At 41.7% G+C, this 22,876-nt stretch overlaps 2 protein-coding genes and 1 long non-coding RNA gene across 6 annotated transcripts in view; 2 read left to right on the top strand and 1 right to left on the bottom strand.

Annotated features, from left to right (window-relative positions):
- The window catches only part of LOC111673211 (dual specificity protein kinase CLK4-like), a 10,955-nt gene extending 3,024 nt beyond the window's left edge, over positions 1 to 7,931 (top strand). Inside the window, exons 1-13 of one of the 4 annotated variants that reach the window (XM_023430894.2) lie at positions 1,057 to 1,249; positions 3,133 to 3,247; positions 3,457 to 3,551; positions 3,875 to 4,034; positions 4,523 to 4,589; positions 4,762 to 4,878; positions 5,097 to 5,263; positions 6,046 to 6,140; positions 6,306 to 6,426; positions 6,564 to 6,646; positions 6,737 to 6,816; positions 7,283 to 7,373; positions 7,463 to 7,931. In XM_023430894.2, coding sequence (XP_023286662.1) covers positions 3,208 to 3,247; positions 3,457 to 3,551; positions 3,875 to 4,034; positions 4,523 to 4,589; positions 4,762 to 4,878; positions 5,097 to 5,263; positions 6,046 to 6,140; positions 6,306 to 6,426; positions 6,564 to 6,646; positions 6,737 to 6,816; positions 7,283 to 7,373; positions 7,463 to 7,618 — 1,272 coding nt within the window. In that variant the 5' untranslated portion in view covers positions 1,057 to 1,249; positions 3,133 to 3,207 and the 3' untranslated portion in view covers positions 7,619 to 7,931. Of the gene's footprint in view, positions 1 to 1,056; positions 1,250 to 3,132; positions 3,248 to 3,456; positions 3,552 to 3,874; positions 4,035 to 4,522; positions 4,590 to 4,761; positions 4,879 to 5,096; positions 5,264 to 6,045; positions 6,141 to 6,305; positions 6,427 to 6,563; positions 6,647 to 6,736; positions 6,817 to 7,282; positions 7,374 to 7,462 lie in introns of those variants that run through there. The other 3 variants (XM_023430893.2, XM_023430896.2, XM_023430895.2) reach the window with 3 other exon arrangements.
- Positions 7,932 to 11,459: 3,528 nt separating this feature from the next.
- Positions 11,460 to 14,310, bottom strand: gpr119 (G protein-coupled receptor 119). The gene is made up of 2 exons (XM_023430883.2): positions 13,298 to 14,310; positions 11,460 to 12,369 (listed from the first exon to the last, which is right to left on the bottom strand). The coding sequence occupies exons 1-2, from the start codon at positions 13,860 to 13,862 to the stop codon at positions 11,681 to 11,683; spliced, it is 1,254 nt and encodes a 417-aa protein (XP_023286651.1). The 5' UTR covers positions 13,863 to 14,310; the 3' UTR covers positions 11,460 to 11,680.
- A 3,009-nt stretch (positions 14,311 to 17,319) lies between these two features.
- LOC111673216 (uncharacterized) lies at positions 17,320 to 22,327 on the top strand. Its single transcript, XR_002762080.2, has 3 exons — positions 17,320 to 17,466; positions 18,602 to 18,718; positions 19,829 to 22,327. It is a non-coding gene; the product is annotated as an uncharacterized LOC111673216 (long non-coding RNA).
- Positions 22,328 to 22,876: the final 549 nt, after the last annotated feature.

Below are 22,876 nucleotides of genomic sequence, written 5' to 3'. Positions count from 1 at the left end.
GCAGAAGCGGAGAAGGAGGTGATGAAAAGATGAATAAGAAATAAGACGGAGGGAGAGAGAAGCTCCCCCGCTGTGAATGGCATGTCTGCTATTTGTGGAAGAGGGACAGCGAGAGGTTTTCGTTGCACGAAGATACAGTAGAAGCATTGACAAGGGTGATGACCACGGTCCAGTGAATGTGACGAATCTGCGTGCCATCGCATTTGATACCGTAAACTGTGAGGTTGTGGACGTGCTGTTGTCAAGATGTCAATCACCAACGGAAAATCTGATTTAGCCGCTTGAATTAAAAGACGAAATTTTATAATTTTGTTATTGTCCAACCAAAACCATGATCTGATTTTACTAACAAGTTTAATCTGTGCATCCAAAGTCTGATAAAGCTCATTCCTCTTTGCTCAAAGAGCTCCGTCATTGTCCAAGCACTGTTAAAACCAACTCAGTGAGCCACACTGTTGTACTGGGCGGTATGTTCCCTCAAGGCCATGAACATGGTCACGCTAGTTTATTTTGAGCCAATCCCACGAACACTGCCCAGCTGCTGGAGGAAAGTACTGGAGAACTAAAGGCTGAAAATAGGCCGTTAAGATACAGTGGCAAGAAGTATGTGAACCCTTTGGAACGACCTGCTTTTCTGCATTAATGGATCTTAAGATGTGATCTGATCTCTTGTAAGTTACAAGTATAGCCAAACGCAAACTCTTCATTGAACAGTAAACATTCACAGTGATGCTGGAAGAAGTGAGTGAATGTTAAACACTGGTCAGAAGCAGCAAAGCCCCAGATCAAGATGCTCCCTCCACTCTGCTTCACCTCCAGGATGATGTTTTCATGTTGGTATGCTCTGCTCTTTTTACTCTATACAAACTGCTGCTCGTTCTTCCCAAACAATTCAACCTTATTTTCATCAGTCCATAAAAGTTCTCCCAGTGGTGCTGTGGAGTGTCAAGCTGCTCTTTGGCAAACTTCAGGCATGCATGGGATGTTTTTTTGGAGAGCAGCAGCTTCCTCTGTGGTGTCGATGGCAGGACACCAGGATCCATGCAACTACGCACCATGATCTGTATATGGTCAACTCATGAACAGAGATGTTAACCAGCTCCGATGATTCCTTTGAGCCTTTAGCTGTTACTCTGAGTCATCTTGACTGGACGCCCACTTCTAGGGAACTAAACCATCTCCATTTTTTAGACAGTTTGACTGTGGACCGTGGACTTTCCAGCTAAACGCAAATCAACAGCTCTTGATCGTAAGTCTTCTGAGTTAGTATCTCCAATCTTGTTTCATTGATTTGACTCTTTGATAACTCCTGTCTGCACTTAGTTCGAAGTTGTTCATATACTTTTTCCAACCCACACTGTGAATGTTTGACTGGTGTTTTCAGCATGGACAAACTATTTACTTCTGATTGAGTCATGTTTGCTAAAAACTAATGTCCAGCTGATTAATCCTCTAGTTAACATTTTTAAAAAATGAAAGAAAATATTTGTGATCTGTTTTTAAGTGTTAAGTTTTCAGAGGAAACCAACAGACATTTTTCAAACTGCATTCATGCATTTCTTCCTAATATGTTAATGTAATTGCCAGGTGTGTACAACTCTCCTCTCTTTTGTATATCTTACTTTGTCATATCCAATGACTGCTCTAAAAACCTAATTTCCCCACGGGGACCATTATAGTTTCATGTTTTCTTCTCACCCCTGTGGAAGCGGCCTTGCTCGATGGGGGGTCGTAACTAAGCCTCTTCCAAAAGGCCAGGGAAAGCCCTGGAGATAGCGACACCAATAGGTTTTTAGGTTGGAGGGGCCTAACACTATGTATAGCTTTGAAGCATTGAAAACAGAGAAGAGGGCATCAGGGGCTGAGGAGACAGGGAAACCTTTACCCCCTGTGGATCAAGGGCTTTGGAAGCAGGAGGGTTTGAATATCAGACAGTGCACAGAGGACGAGCTGTGACGTTCCTGCACGTTTCTCCACGGCCAAACGTGACTTTTCAGTTTTTGTTGATATTTTGTTCCGAATTAAATTAAACATTTCTGCTTTCACAAAGTGAAGCAGAACAACAGAGGACAGAAAGAGGAAGACGCTGAAGAGTTTCTGAGCTTTACTCGTCGTTCAGGTGCAGCAGCAGCAGATCTCGTACGTTGTAACGCTCCCCTTAACTATTTTTACAACCACTTTATTTGTATCAGTGTGGAACAGTATGTTAACACGGGTGTGTGTTTAGATATTCAAGGAATGTGTTTTTATTCTTGTAAGACAGAGTTGGTTGTTGAGTCTGTCGGTCCGGTTTCATCCAGTGATGTATCTCAATAATTACTGGATTGATTTCCATGACCCTCTGATGATACCCTCCTTTTTATTGTATCAAACATTTCCATTGAGACGCTAAAAAGACTGACCTAATTCCAGTGCAGGCTGCATGCTAATGCTAATGCTAGCAGGCAAAAAGTGAGCATGTCAAAGGGAATTCTTTCATTTAAAAAAATGCTATATTAGTTAACACCCTACATTAGCATACTTTATATTAGCATAATAACATGCTGTACATAATGCTATGAGTAATGAATGAATCATTTTGTTGACACATTAATCAGCTCTAGACCAAAGTCTGTACGTGCCCGGTTTTTTGGTGAATGGTGAGCTGAACGTATCCAACTAATGATGGCAATGAAGCGCCAAAAAACTGTTGACAACCGCCAAAAAACATCAGAAGAAGAAAGAGTTTTTGTTGTTTTGTTTTTTTTATGGTTGCACTTAGGATTTACGGCACCAGCACGCAAACTGAAGTCATAGCACATGTTTCAGCTAGCAACCAGAAACCAGTGGTGGAGCTTGGGAATCTGTTTTATGTTTTTGAACTGCTGCATCATTTGGTTCATGTAGGATAAATAAAATTTCCTTTGCATCTACAGTCTACCTTTACTGCACCTCTTTTTTTTCACTTTCTACATGCTAAAGTACAAAGTTAACAGATGAGAGTTCAGCCAAGTTTGACAATGCAGAGCTGAGTCTGATCAACAGCAACCACAGGGGATAGACCGGTCTGATTTACTGTGGCGCCACTCTCAGGTCAAACTTCCTCACCTCACATGAATAAACCCTCTGCCTGTGTGTTTTATCTCTGTCCAGTCATCGGCAGACCTCCAGAGGCTGGAGAAGAGGGAGCAAAGCGGGATCACACAGCCCAGCGTGTTCTGCAGTACTATGGGAAGGAAAGACAACGACTGTGGGTCCTGGAGAGGAGGTAAGATTATTAACTTCCACTCATGAATTGCTCATTTTACTTATATGGATGTCTAGCGCAGCTCACGCTGAGTCAGTATGTGGGAGCTTCTTACTCAAAAATAACAGAAGTACTCAACAAATAAGTATAAAGTAATAGTAATTTACAGTGACTGTTTTAAATGTTTTCACACAGCAGGAAATCACTTGTGTCTTTCTCTCCGATGGTAGATGGTGACGACCCCAAAATAGACTTCCACACTGACGAAAAGGCTGGAAGCTTCGACCAGCGCCCACAATGCACCACCTCAGAAACTGATAACTCGGTACGATATCCGTCTTCTTGTTTATCCTCATTCTCTCTAATTCTGTTTGGATGTTTTGTGTTTCAGTATTTTCTTTATTTAATATGTGGAATTGTTTTTGTGGCTCTTTGACACATGAGGACAGACTTGGGTTTTTCTTCCTCTTCTTGGTAGTTTTCAATCCTCTGTGTGATATAAGTTCAAACTGTCTTTTTTTTGGTGATAAAAATGGTATATAAATGGTCACCTTATCTTTCTTGTGCACTGTCTTATCCTCATGTTCACCTCTACGTCTGGAACACGACCGCCAACACCTCTTCCGTTTTGTCCAACATTCAACTCAGCCCGTGGACAACTCGCTCCACCTTGAATCTGCTTCTCTCGGTGACAGCGCCGTCGGTGCTGGTGATGATGAGGTGAAGAAGAGTCACAAGGGAGGCAGCTGTGAGGACGACGAAGAGGGCCACCTGGTCTATGACGTCGGCCTCGTGATGAAAGAGAGATGTACTCAACACCTTAATTTATCTGAATGTGTTTTTTTGTCCTTGTTATTTGATGTGGTGACTTTCTAACACGGCAACATGAAGGTAACTCTGCATTCACACCACCAGCCACTCCAGAAATAGTTTTCTGTCGCCTCATTGTCTTTGTTGGTGCAGAGAAGTTGGCCGGAGGTCACGACACTCACATCCTTCAGTGCTTACGAGCTAAGATTTCTACAGCAGCTCCAGCTGGATCACTGTGGTTTTTAGTGGTGTGAACACAGACTCAGCCAAGAAAAGTACATAACGTTTTTAATTTAACATTAACTACATTCATTAGGAAGCATGTTACAGCTTGAAGTCGGTCTGTATGTTCTCAATCCTGTTTATTTTTGTCGTCCTTCAAAGATCCTTTTGTGATTTTTTTTCCCACTCACCACTGCGAGACTCTTTCAGTACATTGCTGCTTACGCTGCTGACCCTCATTAATGTCTGTGTGTTTCTCCCCAGATGAGGTGGTCTCTACACTGGGAGCAGGAGCCTTTGGAAAAGTGGTGGAGTGTATTGATAGAGACAAGTAAGCAAACCAGAAGCACTGTAATCGTCGTGTTAACTGAATGCATCATTTTCGGGGCATTAGTGCAGTTATTTATTTATTTTTTTAAGTCTTATTCTGAGAGTGTGTGTGTGTGTGTGTGTGTATGTGTGTGTGTGTGTGTGTGTGTGTGTGTGTGTGTATGTGTATTCAGCAGAGATGAGCATGTGGCTGTGAAGATCGTGAGGAACATCGAGTGTTTCCGAGAAGTAGCGAGGTCTGAGATCGCAGTGCTGGACGAGATCAACCACCTGGATGATGACAACAGATTGTGAGTGTAACTGCAGCAGATGTTCAGAGTAAATCCTAGAAGGCTAATTAGTCTACTACAATTATTACATTTTACCACGTATAACTTTTATTTTTTAGGTAGGTAAGGATAACTCGGTTTTTGTTTTTAAAGTGATATAAAAACGCAAAATAAGTTTAAGACCAATTTGTAAAGGCCAGGCCTCATGTTCATGGATCACTTCCTCTCTCTCCTGCCAGCGCCTGCGTCAGGATGCTGGACTCGTTCGAGCACGAAGGCCACATCTGCATCGTGTTCGAGCTGCTCGGCCTCAGCACCTTCGACTTCCTGCAACAGAACGAGTTCCTGCCTTTCAGCGTGGAGCAGATCAGACACATGGCCTTCCAGATCTTCAGAGCCGTCTGCTGTGAGTCGAGTCGAGTGTGTGTGTGTGTGTGTGTGTGTGTGTGTGTGTGTGTTTAACAACTTCTTACCAGCCCTGTGACCTCTGACACCTGACCTGCTCATCGTGGGTAATTTTTCATGGTTGTCGATCTTGGAATTGGACATTCTTTGTTCTTAGTGGAGGTTGTTTTTATCTCCATTTGTTGGTGACATCATCCAGCAGCAGCCAATAACATAAAAGCCCTGCCATCTTGTACAAAACACGGACAAAACAGCAGAAATATCCAAATACAAGAAGGTCCGAAAACAAGCACTTCAATTTTCAATTAGTTGTAATTTATTAATAAGTTTTTTCAAGTATATGTAAAAATGTATTATTTAAATATTTAAATGTTGTATGTTTTTCTTGGTTTTACTCAATTGTGATTACAATGTGACTGTTCCAGGAAAAAGAATGAACGATAAATTTTGGATCATGATGAACATTTTTTCATTTACTTATTAGATTTGTCATGATATCAGAATTTAACTACACAATCATCGTGACCAAAAGAAGAATTTGAAAACAAAAATGAACAGTCAATTTCTTCTTCATCTGTTTGTTGTGTGTTTTGCCTCTTTTTTGTCAAATGAATTAGACTGAAATATGAGTGTAAGGAGGTGGAGCGATCGTCTGTAACCTCTGACCGAGGAATGCAAGAGACAAAATCAGAGCGTCGCAACACGTTCACCATTTTAGGATTTCACTCTCGCTTAACAAAAAAACAATTACAATGTGTGGTATTTTTTTTATGTGTTTTACAGTCCTGCATCGTAACAAGCTGACGCACACAGACCTGAAGCCAGAGAACATCCTGTTCGTGTCCTCCGACTACGACTACAAGTACAGCGATGAGACGGTAACTGTCAGAAAATACCAACTCAAGCTTCAAAAGTTCATGCTGTCATTTCAAGGTTTGCCAAGTATTAAAGGGTGTTTAGCTGTGTGTGTGTGTGTGTGTGTGTGTGTGTGTGTGTGTGTGTGTGTGTGTGTGTATGTGTGTGTGTGTGTTTGTTTGTTTAAGGAGAGGAAACTGAGGAGTCTGGATGTAAAGGTGGTGGACTTTGGCACCGCCACGTTTGACCATGAACACCATGAATCTCTGGTGTCAACACGCCACTACCGAGCTCCAGAGGTCATACTGGGTAAACACACAACTCTCACACAAACACACACACACACACACACACACACACACACACACAATTACCAAACTGGACTGGAGTTGAGCTGCAAGTTAATTAATCCACGTTTTTATTTTTACCTGTGTGTTTGTTCTCAGATCTGGGCTGGAACCAGTCATGTGACGTTTGGAGTCTGGGCTGCGTTCTGATGGAGTTTTACCTGGGACGCACACTCTTCGCGGTACACACAAACACACACACACACAACACACGCGCACGCTGGCACACACAGAAACAGCATTGAGACCTTGTGCTTTTCTGTTGTTTCAAGACTCACGACAGTAAAGAACATCTGGCCATGATGGAGAAAATCCTGGGACCGATTCCTCCCCACCTGCTGAGAAAGACCAGGTAACCACACACACATACACACACACACACACACACACACACACACACACACACACACACACACACACATTATTTATACCTATTAAATCTTCCTTTTCTGCATGTTGCTGACACTGCAGAACAAACAAGCACTAACAGCAGTTTTATATCCACATTCCCATTTACTACTTGTCATATGAGCGCATCAAGATAAACTGGTGAGGCTAATTATCTATTAAGGTGCCATTAAGAGGAGGGCGAAACGAGATGACATGATTAAAAGTCTCCAGTCAATCCACAAATGATTCAAAACCATGTGGAAAATGTGATGTAAATATCTACATCTACTGTATGTTTGGTTCATGGTTCATCGGTCCGAACAGATCTGATGAAGCTTGTTTGATGTTTAAGTCCCATTTTCTATCAAGTTTCTATCTGTCACCTGTAACCAACTATAACCCATGTGTGTGTCCTGTGTTGTGTGTAGGAAGCAGCATTACGTGCACAACCAGCGTCTGAACTGGGACGAACAGAGCTCCACCAACGATTACATCAGGACACACTGTAAACCACTCAAGGTACACAGCACACGTATCAGCCAATCAGCTTGAGGCCGTGAGGTAGAGTTGGCAGCAACAGGAAGTGAGAGTAAGTGTCTGTCTCTTAGCAGTACATGCAGAGGGAGAAAGAGGAGGAGCGGCAGCTGTTCGACCTGCTTGGCTGCATGTTGGAGTACGACGTCTGCAGGCGGATCACCCTGGAGGAGGCGCTGTGGCACCCGTTCTTCAGCCCACTGAGGACGCAGAGCCATCAGCGCAGTTAGCACACACACACACACACACACACACGCATATTCAGCATCTACCTCAGACTACCGTCAGATTTCAGCATTGTGATTACTAAACTATTTGGGTTTATAATTCTGTATTGACGATTGTTTGGTTGATTGACATATACAGTCATAATATCAGTTGTGGACAGCAGAGCATTCCTGTTTATTTCAAATACATTTGCAGTCTGCATGTCATTGTAAAAAGTCACTTTTAACGCAAAACAATTCCATGTGTTCCTTCATTGATTCTCAGTCACTTGTGTCAGAAGTTTGTTAATAAATATTTTGCATTTTGTTGTCTCAATTCTGTTTTATACAATGAATTACTACTGTTATTCACCTCTGCTCACACGTCGTCAGACGTGGGTAGAAAAGTCTCATTAATGTTTGAGTATCAATGCCTTGAAGTTTGTATATTAAAGGAGCTGCTTGTAAGCTTTGCTACTGCTACATAGCAACATTAGCATTAGCAGCTGTTTATTTCGCAGCCAATGTGGCGTTTATGAGACAAGAGGTTATAATACATTCTCTGAGCAGAGCTACTTCTTCAGGGCAGACTGGAAGCTACAGTGACTCGGTATCGGAAAATAACGAGATGGACCCATGGGCTGGGGCTAGCTGGTTAGCATGCTAACTTCAGTAGAAGAAATGAAGTGATACAAGTAGAAGCAAAACAAGCGGGTTGCTTTCCACCACTGGTGGCAGCTCTTGATGAGTAAGGGAATGAAGTTTGATGCTGAACGTGCATGTTTCTTTTAGACGGGAAAGTAAACACCTGTTAATGCTTATGTTGACTGTGTAGTATATATATGTGAAGTGTAGTACAATAACAAAACCTACATGTAGCTCCTTTAAATTTGGCCGTCATTTCTATCACTTATAATAATATTGTTCTCACCACTCATCACTTAAATCTGGGAACATGGCAACATTCCCTCAACAAACAGACAGACAGCTGATGAAGTCTTGTAGTTGGATTAACAGTAAACCACTTCATCTAGAGTTCAAACAGAAAATTCTGAGGTTTCTTTAATAATCCTACACTGCACAGGAAAAGTGTACACACAACTATTACAAGTTGTCACAAGTCAGGTACAGGCAACAGGGAAACTGAGGGCATCTGGTGGAGAAAAGAGACAAAATAAAACATACACCCTGCACAGGTTTCCTGCTCACATTTAGAGTTGCCAGTTTACCTGCATGTCTGAGATATGATAATTATCAATGCATAAATGTAGCTGTGATTTTTTCTTTTTTCTTATTTTTCTTCCTTTTGGTCTCCATATGTATAACACACCAGAACTCCTGATCTTGCTTCTTGTTCAGTTTGTATTTTTTAATAGTGTAGTGTCTAACCTTATCGTAATTTACATTGGCTAATAGTGAGAGTGTTGTCTATATTCATGTAACGTTTTGTAGAGAGGGTAGGTGTAATAAACCAATATTGTTATGTTTTATTTCTATGTGTAATAAGGACAAAAATAATCTGAACTGAACTGAACATTCATAGAGCTAATAAAAATATCAAAACTATACAATCAAGAAAATTATAAAAACAACTCAGTACAAATACCAGAACTAAAAAAGAGGTTTCACATCTAACCTTCCCTGATAACCTGTCTGATCGTCTGACTGCTCGTGTTTCCTCCTCTGAGTAATGAGGAAGTGATGGCCAAAACTACAAAAAGAAAAAGTCAAATAAGAAATGTGTTATCCCAACAAGACAACAAACCACAGAACCTTTTTAACAGAATGACATCCAAAGGTAAATTAGCTCCATTTCCACCCAGCTGATTAGACTTTATGTCGACACCACAGTCTGTCATGCGGAAGTAAATGTTGGCCATCTAACCTGGAAATCCCTGACATCAACTGATTTAACTGCTTTGTTGATTCAGACTGCTGACACGTAAAGTGGGCGATATTTATCAAGATTCAAGCAGCCGAGGAAGTTTCCATGACTGAATAGTTATCCAGCTATAAGAAATTACATGTGCAAGCAGATAAACAGCGGGCTCGTCTGCTATCTGGGAGACATCAGCTTAAAGCTACTAAATCACATGGATGTAATAAAGCAGCATAAAACGGCCGAGGCCCATAATTTGTGTATAATGTTGTGGGTTCCAGTCTGTCTCATGACCTTTGCTGTGTGTTGTTTGTGGTCTGTCCTGCTCCAGTTTTCTTGGCACAGAAGAGACAACACAAATCTGAAGCCAAAAAACTGTGATTTGTTTGGGATGTAAATTCTGGAGGATAAGACTGAGCTTCTTATTTTGTGGTGGTAAACCGAGAGTTCATGAACGTAGCGTTGGATTTGGTTTTTTAGATGATGGTCAAAATGATGCATTAGTAAAGCCTCTGTAGATTGTGGTATTTGGAGAAGAGCTGCAGAAGCTTTCAGCTAATTCTTCACACTTTAAACAGGACGCAGAACTTTAGCTGAGCTGCTCAGTGAATGTATAACTTTACTTTTTAACTTCAGCTTTGTCTGTTGTTATTACTGGTTGCTCTCAGTGCATGTTGAATGTTGTATTATGTTGAGATGCTTGTTCTATGTGTTTGATGGTTTTCTTTTATTAAGTCAAGCCAAGTACAATCAGAGCCTAGAACCTGCTCATGCCTTAAAGGCAATACTATTTAGCGACAAATCAGATATAGAAAGTCAGAAAAATGTGACACGTGGCTGTTGACATGTGTGACTCTGAACGGTAAAGTATTTACAGGACATGTGGCAGCGCTGTGTGACACCAGATGCTGTCAGGGTTGACATACATAACATACAGAGTCAAGGGCTCATTTTATGGAGTATATCAAGTCACCAGTCACGACAGTGTCAGTCAGAACCAAAATTCACTCTCTGTTACTGCAGAAAAATAAATAATTGGTAATTACAATTTTTACCAACAAGTACACAGGTCAAAAACACCAAGGAAGTGTATTCTGAGTTCCAGTCATCAAGGTCATGAGAGAGCGAAACCAAGGCAACTGGACTTGTGGAAAAATTAATTTCAGTTTAGGTTTGACTTTACTTTCTCCTTCATTTTCAACATTACAGCCCTCTCTTTGTGGGGGTTTTCCCTGGGCTGCAAACAGGCAGAATCCTCAGTACATCTCTGTGGAAGATCAGACTTGCAGTGAGTGAGCATAAAGTCAGTGAAAGCCCCTCGTACACTCACTGGGACATGACTAAACCCTCATGGACATCTCAGTGGCGCATGCTGAAGCCTGTGAAACTGGATTGTTGAACTTCCTGCCTCCTGCTGCCACTGTCCTCTGACCCCTTTAGTCCCACAGGGAACTATCTGTACATTTTACTACACTGATGTCACATTAATGAGTCTCCTGCCCCCTGTCACCTTGCCACAGATCGTCTGTGTTCTTATCACTTAGCAGGTAAGCTGACTCGGGGCTCTGCTTTTGTTAGAGCTCCTTCATTTTCTCCTGCAAATAGGTTTGGCTTCCCTGTGGGTTTACATAAAACCATTTTAATTAATAGACAGCTCATGTTTTTTGCCCAGTCTGACTTATTTGTCTCAAATTTCAGAAAATACTTTGGTGTGTACAATATAATTGTAACTAAAATAAAATCTATCAAATAGTTGTTGAGATATTTCAGTCTAGACCAAAGAGGTGGACCAACCAGCAGACCAACACAAAGCTAGCACACTGCACAAGCATGGCTAAAAAATAAGCTGCAAAAAAACTGGATTTCCTTGAATGCCACATGATATTTATCATTTGTTCACTGCCAACATATTTTACAGATACATTAGTACTGAACACATGATGATGGATGGATCAAAAACCACAGTAAAGGAATTGGGAGCAAAAGTTTTGAGTTTAAAAACTTTATTAGTGGTTTGGTCTCAGGCCTGAAGGGACTGGGTTGAATCGGGCTGAGGCCCAGTAGGAGGACTAAAATCGTTTGTATGAATTATGAACAGTGTTCCATTTCAAATTTAATATTTACAAATTTAAACACAAATTTGAAATAATACTTAACAGTAATATGTATTAATTTTGGCTTAAATACCTCTGTTTTGTTAACCTCTTTCATAAGTCACTTGTGGCAGACGGTGCCGCAGTCTGAGCCTCATTGTTGCAGGTAATTGGCAACAGTGCGGGGTTAACGGCATCTAGACCAGAAACACAGGCTTGAGGCTGCACAGGTTGCTGATGGCCGTATCTGTCTGTGGTACCTTGTGATCCAGCAGCCAACAACCTGCCCGTAAAGCAGGAAAACATGGCTGCTAACTGCAGCCGCACCTCCTTTTGCCAAAAGGCATACACCAGGGGGTTGATCAGTGAGTTTGACAGTCCCAACAGCCACAGATAATTCTCCAGCACGCCAGCGAGTTCACAGGTTTTACACAGAACGTGCACTATGCACACCACAAAGAAGGGACACCAGAGCACCAAGAAGCAGCCCACGAGCACCGCCACCATCCTCAGGGCCTTGACATGACTCCAGTAACCACTTCTCAGCTGCTGGTGCTGGTGGTGATGTTGATAATGCTGATGGCCGTGGTGGTCAGCCGTCCTGGAGCCTGCTTGCCTGACTTGACAGATCTGCTTCTGGTGGCTGCAGGCGATCTTCAGGATGTCCAGGTAGATGTAGACAAACACCGAGAGCACGGGGAAGAAGCACAAGCTGAACAGGACGATGATGCCCACTTCATGAATGACGGAGAAGAAGGCGCAAAAGCCACTGTAACCCTCCGCCTGCAGCTGCCGCACCATGACTAAGTAGCAGAGGACATGGGTTAACGGCTACGTACACACGGGTTATCAAGAGAACAGTCTTCACACAAAAATACAACTTAACATTCAGGAGAAGTCCCCCAGCAGCAGTCATTCAGGAGGCCACTGGATACTGGCTCCGAAAAAACCATGACTGTATTGAGGGGAATGGGAAACCCTGTTGGAGATTATCTCTTATTTCAAATCAGACCAAGGTGGTTTCACCCTTAGATGCATACCTAAGGTCATACTACATTACATCCTTTCTAGATCATTAATTTCATTCAACTCAACTCTCTGTTATAACTGAAGCTAGAGTTGCTCAAAAGCAGAGGGATGTAACCCAACAGATACTGGACATCAATGTAACATAAGGAAGTTAGACCCTAACGACTCTAAGGTCGGACAGACTTTAAATTCAGGTTGATGTCAAAACTCAATATTGGCTAATTGACATTGTGACGTTTAGCAGATGTTGGGTTTTGCCGACCACTACAATGTCGGATGTAAAGATGGAGTTGGCATGAGACGTTTGGAAGACATTGGATTTACTTAACAACAACTTAAACCCAAATAAACTATCAAGGTCAGATATCGAAGTTTGGTCACCCGATGTCACATTGTTGGTGGCCAGCTGCGTGTTGGCAGCCTGATAACCAGACGAGAGATGACAAGTGCCCAGTCAGTGACAGTCAGCTACTGTTAGTATAATAGATAAATGGTATATTTTATAGAAACAGCAGTAACCTCCACATCTTCAACATCATTGGTACATCTGGAACTACTTAACTTGGTCTCTGGTGGATGACCATTTGCTAGGACAGATGTACTGTATCACAAAATACAGGCTCTTCATTCATCTCAACAAGACCCCTCAAGCTGAAGTAGTTTTAACTTTTGCAACAGTGCAAGGCAACATCAGTTTCTCACCTGGCAGGAATCCCACAGTGATGGCGCTGATCCACAGAGCCAGCAAGGACCCGACTGCCGTCCCCTTCCCAGACAGGAGAGAGTATCGCAAGGGCATCTTGATGGCCGCGTAGCGGTCCAGCGAGATCAGGAACATGGACATGATGGATGCCGTGCAGGGCGAGGTCACAAAGGCCATCCGCATCAGACACCGGTTCTTCCCCTGAGCAGGAGGCGTGGCGTTTGTGGGAAGACCAGCAGTGACCTGGTTCTGAGGGATAATGTTGTTGTTGCTGTTGAAGTCTTCTGTGGCCAGGCCAGTGATGGCCACACCCACCAGGGCGTCGGCTAGAGCCAAGTTGAGGACAAAGCACCAGCTCTGGCTGCTCTTCTTAAGGAGCAGCTTTAGTAGAGCGAGCGCCACCACCAGGTTGGTGGAGATGATGAGGCAGGCGGCGATGCTCAGGATCACGCCCATCATGCGAGGCCTCACTTCGCTTTGGTTTGTGGACTGGTTGGAGTCTATGCAGTCAGAGGTCATGTTGACGGTGGGCTCAGTGCCTGCTTGTCCAGTCGAATATAACATGTTGACGTCAAAAAAACCAACAGACTTTAATAAGGTGAAATTCACAAAGTGCAGTTGAGACGCGCTGACACTGTTTTAATCAGAGTCAGTTTTATCCGTTACAGTCGTTGACCATCATAATACATAATGTGGCTCTTGCAGTAAATTACAAACAGAAAAGATTTGCACAGACGTTCAAAAACAAACTAGGTTAAAACTTTGAGAAAAACTGACTGTAAATAATGTTGTGAAAGACTTATACTGAACTATCAAATATCATATAAAATGACTTGCTCCAGTAGCTTAACATGTGACTGCACTTAAATGGAAAAGATTTCAATCGTCAAACTGTTTTGTTGAAGAATCTTCTTGGCCAAACTCCTCCTGTTATTCCAGTGTCTTGTGACGGTTCCTCACTGACTGATGTCAAAGTCCTAGAAACTTGTTCCTGAAACATCCAGTCGATCTCACCAGTCTCATCACCGTCCTTTAAATCTCCATCCCAAATGCAGTAGGAGAGAAGCACTCACAGTATTATCAGCAGGTCTCATTTGTCCCCTCCCCTCCCCTCACACACACACACACACACACACACACACACAGCCTATAGACCCACACACACACACACAACTCCATAAACACATACGTAAGTACCTTCCACTGCTTATCCGTTGCTGTTGCTGCGTCACTGGGACTGAGATTGACCCTTGTCCCAGCCGCCTGCCTGATCCCTCCCAGGCAGGAAGATCTCTATTTTTAATAATCAACTCACTTTTATTTACTTTTTAATCCAGAAGATTTTTTAAACTAAGGCTTGATCACAGTAAATGTTATACAGAGAACCCATTCTTACTTAATTTGGGAATTGATAAATGAATGAATGAATGAATGAACTGGGCTGGTTCAGAGTTATTTGGAGAGGCTTTTAGTTTGATAACTCGTGTATATTGCTCGCTCCATTTGGGACTGTCACTCATTGAAAACTGAAAAAAAAATCTAATTTGTGTTGTTTGGCAAAGTTTGTTTCCATATGTGTAATGTGCTTATTGTTGCCCCTTGGAGGAAAGAACACCTGCTACAACTGTGTTTCTCACCGACCATCAAGTTGATGTTCAAACATTTCCACCTCTGCCAAAGGTAAAAAAAAAACTTTTTTTTTTTAAATTCTGGTTTCTATTCAAAATTTGTATCTGCAAATTAAAAATGTGCATAAAACAACTTTTTCAGGATGCATTTAATTGATTCCTTTGATTTTTAAAAACTTTTAAAAATCAGTCAGGTCTGGTCTTTCATACAAGGCAGTGAAACACAGTATCTTTAGACTGAGTGTAATAAAGAAAAACTGTGCACCACCCTGTGCACTGCAGCAAGCTGAGCACTCTGCAGGTTGCAGTTGTAATGTAGATGAGTGTCCTACAGTGGTGCAGTGATAAACAGTAACAGTGGAGGTTCTGACTTTTCGCTGAGCGCGGTGTAAAAGAAAAAAAACGCCCGGGAGCTCCACGATATTTGCGCGTGCAGCTTCAGGTTTACTAAAATTCATTCAGTGTTATAAAACACACACAGCTACAGCCGTGTTTGTGTGCCATATAAAGCTGAATGGGCTTAGTTAAACTCTAACCCTGCTTGGCTGCCGTCCCATTCAGGCCCCAGGGGAGACATCTGGCATGATGGGACCATTTTCCACCAGGATTCACACACAAATAGATCTGGCTAATGATGCTCTCTCTCTCTCTCTCTCTCTCTCTCTCTCTCTCTCTCTCTCTCTCTGTCTCTCTCTGTCTCTCTCTCTCACTGCAAAGACTCAAAACATGTGGCATCACATCAGCTTCTCAAACTGGTGAGCAGCAGCTACAGTATGATATGAGAGAAAGTATCAAAGGAAAAACACAAAACAGAGTGATTTGAGACTTCCCTAAAGACTTTAAAGTGGTCAGTGATTAGTCATGCTTGTGAGTATAGCATTGACCTTTTAGCTTTGTCTCAAGGAAATAGTATTTCACTTTTGGTTACATAACTCAAAATATTTCAGGCTAAAACAGGATGTCGGAGGCGGCCACACACTCAAGGATGGACTCGTCATTGATAAGAGTTTCAGAAAGTAAAAATTCAACTGAAAATGACTCATATTTTAAGAAAAGGAAACACATTTTCCCCTAAAATGCACACCCACCACTTACAGGTTTATTCAATTGCAGGTATTCTATAATGAAGGGAACTGTGAAAATAATGGAAGTTTGCAAATCAATATTTTTCTGACATTTGCTCATTAAGTGGTATTTTTTTCATTTCACTTATATATAAGTGTCAGCAGAGTCTCTTCAGAGAATTGCTTATGATTTTTTTGCTAAATATTGTAAATTGTGTTCATTACATTTGTCTGCCAATTACTCAATAACATAATAAGACAATTTAAAGTATTAGTCCAGGTATGGTTCACATGCTGCACGTAATATAGGCCTGAATTAGGATCAAACACATGTGACTACCAAGAGAAAAGGATGTGTCTCTTTACTCCAAACCAGCAAATCAGGGTTTTATGTCAAGGCAGAGAAGGTTGAGGAGAACAACAAGCAACGAGATTCAAAAAGCTGGACCATGACTAAGTGTTTAGCTGAGTCGACAGTCCGGCAGTGGTGGAGTTGGAGCTCGGTATTTACAGCAGAGGTGATTGGAGATGATTTGCACTTTGCAGCCTGACACCTGCACACCCTATCCCACTGCTGTAATCAGAGCACAACACGGGAGGGGGGGGGGGGGGGGGGGGTCGTGACAGTGACGTGGTCGCAGGGTCCTCATATTGTGCATGCGTGCGACATGTCACATGTCAAAATGTCTGCTGTAAAAAAAGGTCTATGATTTGTTGATTTGTTTTGTTGATCCTCTGACTTTAAATCTAGCACCATCATCAAACTAACAACATTCCCATCAGCTTCACGCGTACTTTTTGATGAGTGCTAATTAGCAAATGTTAGCATTCTAACACAATAATTATGGTGAATCAACATTACTTGCTAAAAATCAGCATGCTAACATCATCAGTGTGACGGATGTTAGCATTTAGCTTATAGCATTGCTTACTGTGGAGTCTTGTGAAAAATGTGCGGATAGTTAACTGGACTTTGGTAGAAAATTTGAATGTGTTATGTCAGTCTGACTGTTAAGTGTTTTCACACCTTCTCAGTCAGTCACACAAACACATCCTCCAACTTCAACACTGCAGTCCCAGCCAGCCCAGAGCAGCAGCGCACAGTTTCACCGGGTTCAATGTGAGTCCACAGCAACCTGAGAGGAAAGATCCTCTTTTTATTACCCCTCTAATCGCCCCCTCCTCCCTACCGACAAACCAAAATAGCTCTAACAGACACACAATGTAGGAATGTTATTCACCCCTGCTAGACCTTTCAGGACCTTTCAAAACAAAGTGTGGGTCAGCAGTAATTGTGCCCAGTGCCCAGCAGCACCCAGGGAGCCGGGATCCTGTTTACACCTCTGCCAACGCCATCCTCCACCCGCTGTGACGGATACTCGTAACTCCACCTCAGCCTGGGATCTGGTTTGAAGGAACAAAGTGAGGAGTTCTCCAGTTTTGGAAGGAAAACGTTCTTCGTGCAGGATTGTTAAGGTGATGATGATGATGATGATGATGTTATGTGAGTGATGCTGTCGGGGTGATGATGATGATGATGATGAGCGGGGGTTCAACAGGAGCAGGGTTCAGCTGCCAGTTCCTGTTGTTGTTCCACATCAGTGTGGCCTGCAGCAGAGTTTGAGTTGTGTCAGAGGTCTTGAGGTTGTCTCAAGACCAGAATCACAAATTTAATGTCCCCTGTGTTTACTTGTTACTTACTTGTTTCTTTCTTTAACCCTGCTGCTTCAATTCTGTTCTGGTCACACAGAAGACGACCTGTGATGGGTAACTTAAATGATCATAGTGTAAGACTGTAAGATAATGTTTTTACAACCTATTTTAACATAAGTTGGGAATGTAAACCTCAGTAACAGCATTTCAGGTGGTTTTAGAGATCAGATCATCGAGCTGGTTAAACTTCAGTGTCCCCCAAAGTTTGTTCTGAACTTGGCAAAACTACATTTTTATACACGTTAGACAAATTTAACTTGGAAACAGTGCTGTAATACCAAGCACTCAAACGCCTCATTAAAAATGTCTTAACAGTTTTAACTAGTCAAGTTTTCACTTTTCCATCTCTCAGTACTATTGTGTGCTGTTAATTATTATTTATGTTCTAACTGTGCTGCTATTCTGACCAAGTCTCTTTTGTAGACAGGTTAATGAAAGTCAAGAGACTTCCTGGTTAATTAAATGGTAATTAAAATACATATAATATGGCTTCCTATAGCCAGCTAAAAACAACACATCAACCTTTTGCTATTGTTGTCAATAGACTTCTGGACAAAACTGCAGACTTGAGCATTTTGTTGCTGTTTTTTTTAACTTAGGCAACTGAGTGAACAAATGGAGTCAGACTCGTAGTCTGTAAAGACGAAAGGTTTCATAATAAGTGCATTCTGGATGTATTGATACTTCAGACACTTTGAATTCTTTGGTAGAAGGCCAGACCTGAAAAATAACATTTCAAGAAAATGTCATTTTTCTCTGCTTTGTGTCTGTGCACAAATCAACAACAGTGTTTTTTTTTAGTGTTTGGACCAATATACAGTACATTTCCCTGTCATGTCTTATCTGTCGTATGTGAAAGTGATAGCAGTGAGCCTGTTTGCATTTGTGTCCCTATCAGACTGAAGATGTCTTTAAAGAGGCGGCTGCTGTCCATGTTGTTGTGCTGTGTTTACTGTGTGGCCTCGCTCTTCTGCCTCCACCCGAACCGCAACAACTGCTTCTCTGTCGGAGCTCGGTGAGTGTATGTGTGTTTACATATTATACATGAACAAACGTATTTGTTACATTGACTGTTGTTCTACAAACCCATCGTGTTGTACTTTGGGAAGATTTCAGTTTTTCTGTCTCCAAGAATCGTCACCTTAATGTGGTTTGTGTGTTCCGGTGATCCTGGGAGCCGTGTGGTTTGGTGGTAACAACACATGGTAGGGTCTCCCAAGGCAAATTAGTCCCAGGGGAGAGGCCAGACTAAGAGTTATTCATACAACCTGAAAGACATTTTCTTTTTTGGAAATTTATCACCTAATCTGAACCAGGGAAACCGGGGCCCCTTCCCGGAGTCAGACTTGTGAGGGCAGCTCACTGGCAAACATCTGGTGGTCAGGCCTTGACCCATGATGCTCAGTGCAACTAGATATAGTTGGTAAAAAGGAAAGGTCACCTCTACACGAATACAAGATGGCTGCTCCATCAGTGTATGGGTGTGATGTATGTATGAGTGTATAAGTGAATGGGTGAATATGGGATGTATTGTAAAAGCGCTTGCAGTGCAGTCCATTTTCCCTGAGTAGTTCTTTGTTATTGGACTTCTGTGCTCCTCATGAACTGGCCATAACAAACACCGTGTTTAAGCATTGGGTGGTTAATAAGTTCCCACTGTACCTGAACGCCCTAGGCCTGAAATCAATGATCAGTTTTGTGATCACATCATCAGATCTGCAGCTGTATGTCTTGGACACTCAGGTGACAAGAGGAGCAGAGCTGTCAACTGATCACCACCTGGTTGTGAGTTGGATCAGGTGGTGAGGGACAGACCTGGTAAACCCAAACATGCAGTAAGGGTGAGCTGGGAATGTTGAATGGCAATGTCAGGATGAGGGAGAGAGAGATGCAACAAGGTCCCCTGCCAGACAAGAACCAGGATTCTTGCAGGTCAAGGGAAGTGTCTTAACCTCTAACCTATGGGGGCTTCCTATCCACAAGGTTTTGATTTAGTTTTAATCTTTATTCTGTGTTCCTTAAAAAATCCACTCTATTATGCTCCCTGCTGCTCTTTCCCTTCAGTCACCCTCCCTGTTCGCCTGTGTCTTCATCCTTTACTCTCACTTGTTTTCCTCTCCCTTAGGAATCTGGTGTCAGTCGTCCAGCAGCTTTACCAGCGAGTCATCCGGCTGCTGCGCACCACTCTGTGATCTTGTGTTTGAACCAATAACCTAACCCTGACCCTGACCCTGTCCTGTCGCTGCTGCGGTGGCTCTGGCTGCTGCGGCTGTCGTCAAGTATGCCCTCCAGCAGAGCACTGACAATTAAAAAGAAAAACAAGAAACAGAGGAAGAAAGATGGTGTTGCTCTACTCTTGGACTGTAACTCAATATTACCTGAAGTCACCTGCCCTGATCTGCTCACTACTGCATTTCTCTGACTGTATTTTAGCTGAGGAAGAGGAAAGTGTCTAAAAATGTCTATTTTTCTACTGATGAATATTAACATTATGGATATTTGCTGCATGAGCTGCAGGTGAGGTGGAGAGGGCATCAACTGTCCTCTTTTAAATGCATTTTGAGGGTTCACTGGGAGCTTGGCTGCTCTGCTGTTAACTGCACATGCTGAAGAATGTAGCTTGAAGAAATATCTGTGTCACTGGGAGGATACTGGTTGAAATTCCCGGACTGGCTAAAAGAATCTGTCATATGTGAAGGAGCAAAGTGTGAGTACGCAGTTCAGAGTGAAGCTTAAAATTAAACATATTAAATGTCCTCACAGGTCCAAAATTTGGGAAAACTCTTAATTAAGAAAAGATCTGAGAGGAGACCAGATCCAAAGGTGACCCGAGGACGGTCATAATCAGATCTGATTCAAAATGTGGTCGACCTGAACAGAACCAAATTGAGAGAGAGCTCTAGCAGCAGTAAGATGCTCCACCAATTACGGAGGAGCCACAGTCAAAAAAAGTAGAAATACTGCAAAGCACATCTGCAAGGATCCACTTGGGTATGTGACATATTAACACAAGATCCATACCCATACAACAGCACCCTACCTACACCCTGTTAGACTGAATACTAGTTGGACCTCGCTCCAATACTAGGACCTGTGAGGGCGTATACTCACAAATACAGATACTCCATTACAACACATGGCTTGTGCTTTGCAAATATGTGGTTCAGCTGTAAGTGAAACATAAGCATCAGACAAGACAGCTTCCATTTAAAGTTGCCATAATGCCCTCCACTGTAAATGTACTGGTGAAATTTGAATTTGCCTAGCTAGAGACATTCTCTGTAAAGCTTCCTGTATAACAAGGCTGCACATGCAAATGACAAATTAGGTAAATGTGTGCAACGTTAGGCAACTAAAACTTCTTTGAGGGTTCGTTGACCCAATTTACATCCAGTATTTTCTTACTTACTTACAGTGGTTGCACGCTGATGCTGTTGTTTTGGATTTAGTTATGCAGGTTTCAAGATATCTCTGAGATTTGTGCCTCCATGCCGATACAATGGAGGTAAATGGAATTTAGTTTGTAAGTCTCAAAGCAATGAAAAATTACATTTAAAAAAATCCAGCAGCAAAATGTCTATCCAAACTCAACACACAATACACAAAATACTCTGGATAATCCACAGAAAACAGTAGTTTTTGTAGGAACTATTTCTTTGGAAGAAGACAGCCTGAGCCTACAATGACGTTGCTCGTCAGGAAAACATAAAAAAATAGGTTGTTTCGAGCTGTTTGAAAAAAACTGCTGATGTTTTGCTTTGATGAAGACAGGCTCTAATCCTTTGCATAGATGTTTAAAAAGATGAACGGTGCAGGAAACATGTTTGGTCACATCAGATGAGAGATAGGTTAAAAAGCTGCCGATTTGAATTTGTTTTGCTGCAAAACTGAGAAAGGGGAAGTGAATGAGTAAAAGCAGATTCAAGTAAAGTTAAAAGTATGACATCTGAACTTCCTGTATAATTTTAAGTATCTAAAGCAATACCTATAACAAGCGTTTTAGTGCAACCATTCAAATTAAAATTGGAAATGTTTGAGTGAAGTGAAGGGGCTACAATATTCTGTGTTGCCTGAAAAGATGTTGTACTCATTGTGGTGGACAACGTTTCTTTTTCACACTTTTGTATGAACTGAGTGAATGTGTTAACAACTCCACAGTGGAGGTTAAAACTAGTCGTTTTTTGTCAAGGTGTTTGCTTAAATTAATGAAATTAAGAAAAAATCCAGTGGCTGTTGACCAATGGAGTGTAAACACTGGGATATGAAAATTATCCACTGAAGTGATATGATTAATGACCTAACCTGAAGTCCCTTAACAGTGTCTGGAGACTTTCAGTTATTTAATGATTTAAATACTGTAGGCAGTATACTGTATATATAAATATACTGTAAACACTCCAATAAAGCAATAATAAATAATATAAATCAACAATAAATCTGTCGTTTAATTATTTATTATTTATATGGTTATGCCGTTGTAATGATGTTTGCAATAACCACTGCCTCAACATCAGTTATCCACCAGAACTGAGAGCAACTCTTGAATTGAGGCAAGACTTATAGTGTAATTATTCAAAGTCTTTTTACCTTAATCAAGAGAGTGGAGTCTGAGCCATGTGTGAGCTTTTTTTGGTCATGTGATACAGTTACTTTATAGCTTTCATGTTACTGAACTGTACTAAACTAAAAGTTTTGTGTGCAAGCCATTTCCAATAAACTGTGTAAAAGTTGAGTGAGCAAATTGGGATTTACAGTGTAGGCTGTGCATGAGGCAATGCAGCTTACCGTCCTTACCGTGTGACTCACATTTAAACCTTTTTTCACCTCTTACACTACAGTTTGCATTCTTTATCCCTTTTCTTCCATCTCTTAATACTACTTCAACTGCTCCTTCATACAAATTCAGGCCAGCAACAGTTTAGTTTCAGCTTGTGCAGAAGCCAGCTATCCCACTGGGATTTCTTCAGAAATTGCTTTTTCTCATTTTTATATGTTCCTCTATATTTTTTATCCACTATGAAGAACATGATATGCTGCTCAAAGCTCTGGGAAAAGCTTGTGATGTTTCTTTTTATGTCAGAGTCCTATGTCCACATGTAGTTATGTGATTCTTATTCAGGTCATCAGTTTTTTATTATAATTATTAGGTTGTAAGTTTTCCTACATTACATTG

This window comes from Seriola lalandi, unplaced genomic scaffold, assembly GCF_002814215.2.
Source record: "Seriola lalandi dorsalis isolate HSWRI2012SDOR001 ecotype SW California unplaced genomic scaffold, Sedor1 jcf7180002054914, whole genome shotgun sequence".
Classification (NCBI taxonomy): Eukaryota; Metazoa; Chordata; class Actinopteri; order Carangiformes; family Carangidae; genus Seriola; species Seriola lalandi.
The sequence above is the reverse complement of the archived record's forward strand: the minus strand, read 5'-3'. Positions and strand labels throughout refer to the sequence as shown.

What these genes read in the sequence shown, in the direction of transcription:
- gpr119 (XM_023430883.2), bottom strand. Translation starts at nt 13,862, where the DNA reads ATGTTATATTCGACTGGACAAGCAGGCACTGAGCCCACCGTCAACATG. An exon ending in CACTGTGGGATTCCTGCCAG is followed by an intron (nt 12,370 to 13,297) that starts GTGAGAAACTGA and finishes TCTGCTACTTAG; the next exon opens with TCATGGTGCGGCAGCTGCAG.